At 37.1% G+C, this 13456-nt stretch overlaps 1 protein-coding gene across 1 annotated transcript in view; it reads left to right on the plus strand.

Annotated features, from left to right (window-relative positions):
* The window catches only part of NHS (NHS actin remodeling regulator), a 334288-nt gene that overhangs the window by 313236 nt on the left and 7596 nt on the right, over nt 1-13456 (plus strand). Inside the window, 14 exon segments of the mRNA XM_038393569.2 lie at nt 5212-5315; nt 5317-5396; nt 8720-8756; nt 8914-8962; nt 8964-9012; nt 9015-9044; nt 10252-10314; nt 10317-10442; nt 10445-10491; nt 10493-10528; nt 10530-10728; nt 10731-11495; nt 11498-11560; nt 11563-13215. Coding sequence (XP_038249497.1) covers nt 5212-5315; nt 5317-5396; nt 8720-8756; nt 8914-8962; nt 8964-9012; nt 9015-9044; nt 10252-10314; nt 10317-10442; nt 10445-10491; nt 10493-10528; nt 10530-10728; nt 10731-11495; nt 11498-11560; nt 11563-13215 — 3301 coding nt within the window.

Below are 13456 nucleotides of genomic sequence, written 5' to 3' on the forward strand. Positions count from 1 at the left end.
GCTAGTGGAAACTTAAATTTCATAATTATTTTTTTGGTTCCCTTAAAAACCATGAAAGCATTTGTCTGCAGTAATATCAGACACTGGTCTGTGCTAAAGTCCTGTTTCCTAGCCCCTTTCCCATTTTAAGAGAATTGGTTTTGGACCTAATCTAGATGGCTTATTATCTATTTTTAATAAATTGGAAGTGGTCTCTGATTTGATTTGCTCCTCCTTTTTTCCATCAGATGTGTGGGCAACTAATTTTGGAAGTTGCAGTCAGTTTTAGTCTCGCACAAGGAAGCAAGATAATACTGGAGGGGACTTTGCTGTATAGGTCCTGGGTAGGTGTAGAGGGGGTGATGTTATTTCCACGGAAAGCTGTCTTGGTTCAGTACCAAGAATTAGTACCTGGGAGCCTCAGCATATCTATCTGCTTGCTGTGGGAAAAGAGTTCTCACTCCAGTGGTTCCACACTGGGTACATTCAGTGTCGATCAGGAGGGAAAGATGGCCCATAATAGCATTTCTCTTCTTTGAGGGCCTACAAAATGAGACCATTCAGAGCCACTATTAACCAAAATGAGAAACACTTGGTAATCAAAGCTTTTAAGGTTATCAAGGGCTACATTTTCTTTTCTTTTTTTTTATTTTTTATGTATCATTTCAAAAGACATCGTCGTTCAGTCATCGGTGTTAAAACAAGACACTAATCACAAACAAACCACGGTCTTGGAGATAAAAAGACATCAACACTATCCTGCAACTCACCCAAGAACATGTAACTGTGCTGGACATCTCTATCTACCCTTTAAAGCATAAGGAAATGAATCTAAAGCCAATTATCCTTTGTCATTTTGACATTATGATTACAACTTAGGCTCTTTTAATACTAACATCAAAAATGAAATTGATCTACAGAATATTTAGATATATCATCTTTAGAATCAGCCTTATTTACACTCATTCTTTTAGATGAGCAGATAAATCTTAACTTAATCATGAATAAATAATTACATGTAATTGGATGAATACCTTACAAAGTTTTGGCTTAAATCTGTAAGGAATTGATGTAATGCTAAAGGTATATAAGGCACCCTTGAAGATGATTTTTAACAATGGCCACAGCAGACGGGCTTGCCCCCAATTTAACTATATTAGTTGCTAAACAGTTTAGCTAAATCAGTACAGTTTTGGGGTGTGGACATGTCTTTATGCACCAGGTGATGAGATTGGGGGTTTCTTCAGAGACAAAGGAACCTTTTTCAGGATGGTGAATTTTTCTGCTGGAAACTTTAGGTTGCGGTTATAGCTCAATTTACATCTTTTATAGCAATTTCTCTAGACAGAAATTGATGTGCTTTAATCAAAAACATTTTGTGTATGTTTTTAATTTTATCTCCCCCCCCCCATTTCATGTTTATAGTTTAACAGCACCGCTCGCCTTCCCCACTGGTGTTGCCAATGACCCCATGGAGCAGAAAGGTATTGGAAAAACAAGCACTCTTAAACTAACCGTCCTGTCTCACTATTTTTTTCCCTTTCAAACCTCTAACCCTTTCATTTGCTTGCTTTTGCTTCTAATTTGTTGCCATATCTCAAGAAAACTTTTATATGCTACTCTCTGATCAATAAGGAACAACATTTTTCCCCCCATTTTGGGTAACGTGATAGGTTTAGTGGACCACAAGATCATTTCTTCTATTGACTAGCTTTGAAGGTATGGATCAAGATGGACTCTATAATGTGGTGTGATTGCATTTATTTTCTTGCAATGTTCAGAATAGGCCAATATTTTTCAAAACCATAAGAAACCATCAAAATGATGCCAGAGCAAAAGCATACATTTATTCTCTGGACAGTTGTCATTCCCATTGTTTGCCAAACAGTAGCTTTGGCAGACAAGTCAGAGCCTGAAGTCAGGTCACTACATTCTTTGTCCAGCAATCCATTGTTATTCAGGGAAGGAATCAGCAACAAAATGGTATAGTGTGTGTGTGTGTTGGTGTGTGTGTGTGGTGTTTCCACCCATGCCCCAAACTTTTTTTGGGGGGAGTGAAGGGCAGGGAAGTTACCTAGGAAACAAAGTCTTTTGTGCTTGAAGTTTATATGAGCTACTCACAGTTGTGGTGATCAGCACAAAAGCTGAGGAAAGAAAGACAGCTTCAAAGTTTTACTAAAAACCGTATATGGAAAAAAACACTTTTCTCAAAGGGGGGGAAGATACCCTGTCTCCTGAGTTTGTGGGTGTTTTTGCAGATAACATTTATAAGGTAAGTGTCCTGGAATAATTTAAATAGATGGCTGCTTAGTATGATCTTAAACACTTTTGAAACTGCTTTGGAAATGTTGTTTGCCAAGCTTTAGACCTTCAACTCCCACAGGATTTGTGAGAACTCTATGAAGAGGAATGGCACAAAGATAATAATTAGGGTCTGATCGTGTAATATTAGGTAACTACATGCTAAATACTGTGCCAAGAAAGGGAGAAAAAATTGTTTGTCTTAACCACATAGGTGCACAAAACTAAAACTCTGGAAATATACTGTAAACAACAGCCATAGGCAAGAGCCCCAATAGTTAGCCAGCTGGGAATCTAACACTAAAAAGAATAACCAGGCTCAAAAATATTTCACAGTATCTAGAAAACGATGTAAGCAGATGTCCTGACTAGTCAAGGACTGATCAGTCACTACAGAGAAGTATATAACTTCAAAAGGGGGGAAAGTAGGGCAGACATAGAGTAGGCATGTGGGTTCCCCCCCCCATTTCCAAACAAAATGGAAATAGAGAGAGTTTGAAACTGTGTCTTTAACTGTAAAGTTAGGAGAAAATGTTTTTCACTTATTACTTATTGTTAGGTGAAACTACAACAGTATTAGAGTCAGGACCTTTATTCTATTTTAAAACACCTGTTTTCTTCCATTTAACTGACTTTTCTCTTGCTTATTTGGCTTTCTATACTTTCCATGTCTAGTGGTTATGGGTAACATGTTCTGAATTATTTGCATGGTTTCTAAATAATACTTTGAACTTCTTAACAGAGCTGTTGATTAATTGCAGTTGACTCATGTGATTAACTAAAAAATATTAATCGTGATTAATTGCAGCTTAATCACACTGTTAAACAATGGAATACCAATTGAAATTTATTAAATATTTTTGGATGTTTTTCTACATTTTCAAATATGTTGATTCAGTTACAACACAGAATATGAAGTGTACAGTGCTCACTTTATATTATTTTTATTACACATTTGCACTGTAAAAATGATCAATAAATAGTATTTTTTCAATTTACCTCATACAAGTAGTGTAGTGCATTCTCTTTATCATGAAAGTGCAACTTACAAATGAGGATTTTTTTTTGGTTACATAACTGCACTCAAAACAAAACAGTGTAAAACTTTAGAGCCTACACATCCACTCAGTCCTACTTCTTGTTCAGCCAATCGCTAAGACAAACAAGTTTGTTAACATTTATGGGAGATAATGCTGCCCTCTTATCTATTTACAGCGTCAACCGGAAAGTGAGAAAGGCGTTCACATGGCACTTTTGTTGCCGGCATTGCGAGTTATTTATTGTGCCAGATATTCTAACATTGCATGCCCCTTCATGCTTCGGCCACCATTCCAGAGGACATGCTTCCATGCTGATGATGCTCGTTAAAAAAATAATGCGACTGAATTCCTTGGGGAGGAATGTATGTCTCCCACTCTGTTTTATCTGCATTCTGATTTGACAAAACACAGAGAAGGTACCGTTCGTGAATTTCTAAAGACAGCTACAGCATCAACCAAGGTTTAGAATCTGAAGTGCCTTCAAAAATCTGAGAGGGACGAGGTGTGGAACATCCGTTCGAAGTCTTCAAAGAGCAACACTCCAATGTGGAAACGACAGAACCCAAACCACCAAAAAAGAAAATTAACCTTCTGCTGTGGCATCTGACCCAGATTATGAAAATGAACATGCGTTGGTCCACACTGCTTTGGATTGTATTGAGCAGAATCCGTCATCAGCATGGATGCATGTACTCCTGGAATTGTGGTTGAAGCATGAAGGGACATAGGAATTCTTTAGCACATCTGGCACATAGGTATCTTGCACGCCAGCTGCAACAGTGCCATGCAACGCCTGTTCTCACTTTCAGGTGACATTGTAAACAAGAAATGGGGAGCATTATCTCCCCGCAAATGTAAACAAACTTGTTTGTCTGAGCGATTGGGTGAAGAAATAGGACGAGTGGACTTGTAGGCTCTAAAGTTTTACACTGTTTTATTTTTGAATTGAAGTTATTTTTGTACTAATTAATCTACATTTGTAAGTTCAACTTTCATAATAAAGAGATTGGAGTACAGTACTTTCAATGGGGAATTGAAAAATACTATTTCTTTATCATTTTACAGTGCAATATTTGTAATAAAAATAAATATAAAGGGAGCACTGTTTCACTTCATATTCTGTGTTGTAATTGAAATCAATATATTGAAAATGTAGAAAACATTCAAAAATATTTAAATAAATGTTATTCAATTGTTTAACAATTACTTTTTTAATCGCTTGACAGTTCTAGTGCTAAGTTAATTCTTTAAGCAGCTACTCCTCTCCTGGTTAATCTTATCTTGACACCAGAATCAAACACCAGTTATAGCCAAATGTATAGCTGTAGTTTTTCTTTTATCCTTAAATCTGAATGCATTCCTAGCTGATTAGTAAAAGTGAACTTTGTTATCTTTTTTTTTTCTGAACCTAAGGATTGGTACTTTGAAAGCTTTGGGCCTCTTAATGCATATCTTCAAATTAATGCTTACATGGCGCCAGTTTTCAGTGGTAGTCAATGTATTTGTGTGTACAAAAACTTGTATGTACATTCTACCCCAATTTAGCAAATATACTAGAGTGGCATGCACAAATGGATATTTAAATGCCTAAAATTGGTCATAATGTGTGCACACTAGCAGCAAATGCACATAATAAAGTGCATTTCCTCTTCCCATTAAAAGTGTGTCCTATACACATTTAATTCTACACTAAAACATTTCCAGTATGTTGAGGTATTTGCTTTTTACTGTATTCATGTATCTGTGGAACAATAATCATATCATTATTGGAATATCTATAATTATTCATTGCTCCCCTGTAATTACCTCTAATCTCTTTCTACTTGCTTTGTTTAAAATTAGTCTTGTATGACTAAACAGTGAACACTGATTTGAATGTATTCATTTGCAGTCCCATCCACCAGAGGAGGAAGATACAGATGTCATGCTAGGCAGAGCCGACAAATCCAATACATAATACCCTTCTACACTGGATAAGCAAACTAATTGGAACAAGCACTACCTCTCCCAAATCAGAGGAGAAATGGAAACAAGATGCCAAGTGATTTCTCTTGCTTCTCCCCATCAATGTCACGGGTACAAATCTCTTCTATTTCTTTTGCTTGATTCAAGGGTGGTCAGGTCAGAACATTTCATTATATTACTGTGTTTCAAACACAGGACTTTACAAACCTACAAGTAAAGACTTTGACTCAAGAATTTAATTTTGTACAATACTAACGGGCTAAATTCCTCCCTCATGTAGATCCACTGAAGTCAATGGGCATTACATCCAGTATTAATTTGGCCCAGTGTATTTGTGTACATTACAAAACTGTTATCTAACACTAAATTACATAGTATGATGTGTAATTTTGTTCTGTGAATGACTGGCAACTGGTATTTAAAAGGACAATAAAACAGCTCTTTGAATTTAGCTAACTGAAATAATGCAGAAAGCCATAGTGGTCAATCATATGACATCATGTGTAACCAAGCAATAAGGGCAGAGAAAATATTATAACACTTGCAGTACTTTAAATATGCAAGTAATGGTCATGTAGTATGTAAGCCATTGCTTTGAGATCTCTTGTCATGCTGCTAAGCTGAAGGTATAGTAATGCATCTCATTTATTTATAACTCTTTTAGTTTATGCTTTTTGCTTTATTAATTTTAAAAATTTGTTTACATATTAGTATGCAGCAGGTATATACATTATTAAATGTATGGGATTAATGAGGATAATTTATTTCCAAAAGCCAAAATAAGCTTCCATTTTCTTTCTGTCTGTCTCCTTTTCTTTCTCATGTATGATTCAGTGGATTAGAGACTAAATCATCTGAGTTTTCCATAAAACTTGCACCAATTTTTGATTAATTTCAGAGTGTAAACTAGGCAGCCTCTATGAATGAAGACTCAAGTGTAATGATCAGCAAGAAAAGCTGTGTACTTACCAGTTAAACTTATAAACTAGAGTTGGGTGAAATTGTTCAGCTGAAGCTTTTTTTATTGATTCAGCACACACAGATTCATGATTTATGTCAGTTTTGCCAAATTGTTTTAGGGGGGAAACATCTGAAAAAAATTGAAACATTTCATTTCAACATTTTCTAAGTGAAACATTTTGATTTTTTTTCAGTTTGAAAAGATTTTTCATTTCAAAAATTTCCTTTAATTTTATTTTCAAAAATTTAAAATGTTAAAAAAAAACCAAAATTGAATTGAAACATTTTGATTTTGTCAAAGCAATATGTTTTATTAGATCCAAGATTTTATTTGTTTCAATATGCCAAAAATTTGGAACATTTTCATTTTCAGTCTAACCCAAAACATTTTTATTTTACTTTTCAAAATTGCCAATGAATCAAAAATTATTTTATTTGCACAGCTCTACTTAAAAACATAAGAGTAAGTATTATTTATTCCTTTGTGCTTTTCTGGTACTGCTCTAATCAGGAAAGGGTGTAAGGGTCAGATATCCTTATGGGACATCAGAGCAGAAAGTAATACTGTGATAACTAACAGGATTGATTATAAGTACAATGTAAGGCCTTAAAGAGAATATTCTCCTCAGCATGCATCCACCTATTTCCTACTGTCACTAAAGTTACACATACATATTTAAAGGAGAGTATACCCTTAGATCTGGAATAAATGTCAATTTTTCCAGTAATAGAGTTTTTGTCTGGTCTCTCTACCTGCCATAAATTGGAACCAAATTTCCACTGACCAGTTTACAGCCCAAGAATGGTACATAATTTTCTGAATGTTTAATAAAAAGAAAAGGAGTACTTGTGGCACCTTAGAGACTAACAAATTTATTTGAGCATAAGCTTTTGTGAGCTAAGTGAGCTGTAGCTCATGAAAGCTTATGCTCAAATAAATTTGTTAGTCTCTAAGGTGCCACAAGTACTCCTTTTCTTTTTGCGAATAGAGACTAACACGGCTGCTACTCTGAAACCTGAATGTTTAATGTGTATCGTTCCTCATTAACATTATGTGAATAATTTGTACACATAAAGGGGAGAGTATACCCCACTCCACCTGCCACTGGGAGATGACCTGGCACATTGGCCACAGGGGTCACGTGCAACTAATTCATAATTGCTGGAATATCAGCAATTTTAAAGTAATTTGATTGTGTTTAAAAAAAACCCTGATAAACATTAACATTAAAAAATTACAGGTAATGAAATTTAGAGCACTTTTCTTCATTATTAAAAGTTCTTCCTCTCCTTATTACAGGGGCATTGGTGGTTACGGGACATCTGTCTGAAGCCTCTATTACACTGTAGTAGATATCAAGAAGAACTTTTACAAGAAAGTTACTTTTTAATGTTTTACATTGTTATGTAATGTAATATGTATGTGTGTGTGTGTATAATTATGTTTAATATAATTATACGCTATTTAACATAGAGCTTTTATTTTTTTAGTCAGGATTGGATTGTTTTGTTTTTTCTAAAGATTGCAAACCAGAGAAAGAGTAGCCTCAATTTCACTGTTTATAGCCCTGGCCCACTTATTCAAACATGTCTTGCCAACTTTAGAGAGCATGACTTTGCATTTGCTAGAGAAGCCAGCCCAGCTAAGTGCCATAGGTACTGGAACTAGGGGTGCTGCCGCACCCTCTGGCTTGAAGTGGTTTCCATCATATACAGGGTTTGCCGATTGGTTCAGTGGCTCTCAGCACCCCCACTATACAGATTGTTCCAGCACCCCCGCTACGTGCTCTGTTTTTTGGCTATCTTCAATTTAATTTTTTATTGATCATGGAGAAAAACAAAGCTTCCTTTAGTACCACCATACAAATGTAAATAAATGAGATGTTCTTATCTATTCTGTATAGCCAAAAAAATTTTAAAATGAGTGTCTAACGTTCAGTCTTAAATCCACATTTAGACACTTAAGTATGTGCTAGTTTCAAAGTGCTTGTCACCCAGCAGCCACCATTGACTTCTATGGGAGGCTGCGGGTAATCATTCCAGTTCTGAAGGTGTCTAAATGTGGATTTAGAAACTGAACTTTAGTACACATTTATTTAAATGTTGACACCTATATAGCAGTTAAGCACAATGTTCTCTAAATTGTATGTGGATATAAAATACTTTATTCACCTGTTCTTTCGCACCTCGGTCTCCTCAGACTTACCAATCTATGGCAAAATAGTTTATGAATCAGTTTTTTTATATAGTAGTTACTTAGTAATTAGTTTGTTTAAATGGAGTCCAGAATATAGCTGACCAGATTCAGGTTATCATTTTGGCTGCTCCCATTCTTTGCAGAGGTGTTGATGTCATTGTCTCCATGGTAAACAAATAAGTTAGGTGATAAAGATGCCTGCCATGGAGAATTCTCTAACTGTTTTCCTTTTCTTATTTGTTTACTTTATTTTTTCTCCTTCTGTTTCTTTTGGCAGTGCAGGCTGCTGAGAGGGAGCCGGAGTTAGAAGAACAGTGTGATATCCGTAATATAATTTTACATAAGAGCTGCATAAGGGCTCCATTATATTATTCACTAGGCTTAATCCAAGCTCAATACCCTCCACTGTGTTCCAGCCATTGACATTGTTTACCATTCTAAAGGCTAATGAGACCTATTTATGGGTTGCAGGAGTTGGTTTGACAGAGAGGCTAGTATACGCTGCTCTCTTGTTCATTCAACAATCTGTACTACAGCGAAGACGAAAGTTGAGAAGGAGGAAAACCATCTCTGCATCCCCAGAAGAGTACAACAAGAAATAGGTGTAGTATAAATAAAATCTTCAATAGATAGCCCTTCTAACTGAACTTAAATCGCAGGGATCTGAGGTAGTAGCCTGCCTCCAAACATGCTTTCCAAGGAACATTTCCACTTTTATGGTTGTGGAGTGCAGAAATGTGGTGTTTTGGTTTTTTTTTCTTTAATACAGTAAGCAAAAGCTATATTACTCAATATGGCCTTGACATACCACAGGCCTTATCGAGTGATATAGATATACATGGTTCAACCCGTATTGTTTAAATGTAATCAGTTACTTAATTTTTTTTTCAGTTTATTTTTGTTCTATAACCATAAGTATGTGCATAAAAAGTAACTAGATTCAGTGAAAGTTTTTTCTGTGCAAGATCTTAAGCTAAAGAAGTGACAGATCTTATCCTGCAAGATGATGAGCTGTCACAGCACCCAGAACAACTTACATTTAGAACAACTTACATATATAACCAATTGAATATTTGCATTAGACAATCTGCAAGTGCTTTTCTGGAAACTTTGTCAACATTATGCTTATCTATTTTTCCTATTTCAATTCCCATTCATTCTTTATTACGGAGGATGAAATCAGGAGGCCGAACTCTGATCTCTTATCAGTGTAAATCAGAAGTAACTCTTTGTAAGTCAGCTCTAGTGTAAATGGGTGCGAGATCTACATTAGATCCAGGATCTTTATTTCCTAAGCATACATCTATTCCTGAAGCCAACCAGGAATGTGTTGATATGAGGGAATTAGCAACTAGAGCGTATGAAACAAGGATCCTGTTATTATGCAAATGCCCTCGATAGTAAAGATAAGATAAAGGAAATTCATACATATACAATCAAAATAGATTTGTTTAAATAAAAATGATTACAAAGTTTTCTATAAGGCAACAGCTCATTAAAACAGCCTTTATTTAGTTGAAATACAGTGACACAAACTAAAAAGTGAATATTTATCTTGTCACAGCAAGATCAGCTCAGCGCAAGATCACATTGCAGGAATAGGAGAACCAAGATCACATTGCAGGAATAGGAGAATTTCCCATCTTACCGGGATAAGGTCTGCCTTATATGCTTTTTATAGTAAAGTTACATTTGGTACAATACTCAGCAAGAAAACGTCTACAACAAATATGTTTCTTGGGTTACTCTGCGGGTCATTGTAGTCAGCAAATGTAAAATGTATCTCACACAATTTTACATGTATCCTAGATTCTGATGAATCACCAGTAGCGAGAGAACGTAATGTGATTGTGCATGCAAATCCAGACTTCTCAGTACAATCAACAGGAGAGGTACCAGAGACTCTGAGTGCCAGACTGAAGAAATTCTCATTGCTGCTCCATCCAGAAGAAGAATCCGAGCTCAGAGAGGTCAAAGTGTTGTAGCCTCCTTGTCACATTCACCGGCAACATTTTGGTGTTGACAGACAACAGTGACGCAATGTTCACTGACAACAGTGAGCAACCGTATCCGATCACGGAGTCTTCCCTCGTGAAGGTGCTAGAGCCAGGGAAGCTGATCAAGATGCCGATGCCAAAACTTCAGTGTAGGAAGCAGAAGACTTTTGGCAAGCCAAGAAAGAATCCGAGAAAGGGTAACAATGCCATCAATAACCAGGGGTCACAAAACACCAGCCCATAGGTTTAACTTGTTCTCAGCACCTTCACAGCCCAGAACATAATGTAAATGGAGAGGGAGGTCGAGGTTGTCAAGGATGGCAGATTCTGGAAGCTGTGAGATTTCATCAAACTCTGACACCTTTGGGAGCCCCATTCACTCTATCTCCACAGCAGGAGTCCTTCTTAGCAGTCACATGGACCAGAAAGATGACCATCAATCCTCGAGTGGGAACTGGAGTGGAAGTAGCTCAACATGTCCCTCACAGACATCGGAAACCATTCCTCCTGCTGCTTCTCCTCCGCTGACTGGCTCTTCACATTGTGACTCAGAATTGTCACTGAACACTGCTCCTAATGCCAATGAAGATTCTAGTGTCTTTATAACAGAGCAGTACAGTGATCACATCGATAAGGTTCGAGGTCACAGGGCAAGCTCCTTCACCTCCACTGTAGCAGATTTACTTGATGACCCCAATAACAGCAACACAAGCGATAGTGAATGGAATTACTTGCATCATCATCACGATGCATCCTGTCATCAAGATTTCAGCCCTGAACGCCCAAAGGACGACAGCCTAGGATGCCCAAGTTTTACGAGTATGGCCACTTACGATAGCTTTCTAGAAAAGACCCCATCTGACAAAGCAGACACTAGCTCACACCTTTTCTGTGACACTGAAGGATATTATACCTCCATGCACTTTGACTGTGGTCTCAAAGGTAATAAAAGTTATATTTGTAACTATGCAGCCACAGGCTCTGAGAGTGGCCGGAATGCAGATGTTGCTTCCAGTCTCACTGATTGTGCCTGGCAGGATTACGTAAACCACAGGAGGCAGGGAGACAGAGCATCTCTTTCAAGAAACCAAAGGCAAAGCCAGCCCCACCAAAACGCAGTTCATCTTGAGGAAATCTGATAGCAGCACAGAACTTCCTGAGAAAAAAGAAACCAAAGATAACAGTGGGCAGCATGTGCCTCACACTTCCAGGGAAATGAAGCTGCCACTTGAGTTTTCAAATACACCTTCTAGAGTGGAAAACTCTAATCTGCCAAGCAAACAGGAACGCTCCTGGATTAATCAGAATGATAGTGAATTAAAGAACATTCAGTTTGACACCATGGAAATTCCATCATTTAAAGATGAAGGTGCTGAACAATCTCACTATGCAGATCTCTGGCTTCTAAATGACTTGAAATCTAATGATCCTTATAGATCTTTATCCAATTCAAGCACTGCTACGGGTACTACAGTCATAGAATGCATAAAGTCGCCAGAAAGTTCTGAATCACAAACATCACAGTCCGGATCGAGAGCCACCACTCCATCCCTCCCTTCTGTTGATAATGAGTTTAAGCTGGCTTCCCCAGAAAAGTTGGCTGGTTTAGCATCACCCTCTAGCGGTTACTCCAGTCAGTCTGAAACACCAACATCCTCTTTCCCGACAGCTTTCTTCTCTGGGCCCTTATCTCCAGGGGGTAGTAAAAGAAAGCCAAAAGTACCAGAAAGGAAGTCCTCATTGCAACAGCCTTCTTCTAAAGATGGCATTGTTTCTCTAAACAAAGATCTAGAACTTCCAATTATACCTCCTACTCATCTTGACCTAAGTGCTCTTCATAATGTCTTGAATAAACCATTTACACACAGAAACCAGTTGCATGCTTTTAATCACAACAAACAGAATATGGTAGGAGAAGCACTGAACCCTAATCCTCCACCAGCCCTTGCTATTACACCTTCAGTTCTAAAATCTATTCACCTTAAATCAATTAATAAGCCTGAAGAAGTGAAACAAAAAGATGATAATATAGACCTTCTCTGCATACAAGAAACCACATTAATGGTGACTGCCATTTCTCCAGGCAAAATGACGCCAGTTGTAGCTAAGAAATCAATATCACGTCAGTACTCTACTGAAGATGCCATAATGTCCTATATTGATTCTTCTCCAGTGGAGACAGGCCCTGATAAACTGCATTTAGAAAAAGATTCATCTATCAGTGTACAGAATAATTGTGATCAAGAAACTGTAACCTTAGCAAATGTGGGTATTTTAGAAGCAAAAACCGTGAAAGACCAAATGCACCCAGTTGGTGAGCCTTTACCAGAGAACACACAAATCTGTAACACTTCTGCAGAAGGGTTTCAAAAAGATTTAGCTGTCTTTACAAGTGATTATGAAGTTAAGATAACTTATCATGAAACAGAACAGGAAGGGAGCCTTGATCCTGTGCAGATTAAGCAAGAATTACCTGCAGTCTGTGAACAAAAATTGGAATCTAAACCTGTGGATGAAACCACATTCCAGTCTGATACACCAGCTCGGGGAGCAGACATTAGTAATCAGCCTAAGCATCAGTTTGATATAAGCCACCGTGATGACAAAGTGCCTGGGAATATCAGCTATGAATCAGAGATATCACCTGTAAATTCACTTAATGAAAAAGGTTCTGAGCAGGAAAATGATGTTGCATCAGGTATTCCAACCAAAAGTGCCTCTGATGACAGCAGGGCAGAGGAGATACAGGGGAGTGCAGATGATGCTTCACTGAAAGGTCAGTTTTATAATTAACTAATTCTATAAAATAAAAGTGATTATATAGAGATGATTTTTAGTGACCAATAAAAATATTGGATTCTCAGGTTGAGAGACTCTTCATAACTCCACTGATTTTAATGGAGCTATCCTGATTTATGTCAGCTGAGTATCTGGCTGACTTTATTTTAAACATTCTTACAAGAATATATATTTTGCATTCTCCTGTTACTTCATTTCAGTTAAGAAAAGAGTACTAA

The sequence above is a fragment of the Dermochelys coriacea genome, chromosome 1 (genome assembly GCF_009764565.3).
Source record: "Dermochelys coriacea isolate rDerCor1 chromosome 1, rDerCor1.pri.v4, whole genome shotgun sequence".
Taxonomy (NCBI): domain Eukaryota; kingdom Metazoa; phylum Chordata; order Testudines; family Dermochelyidae; genus Dermochelys; species Dermochelys coriacea.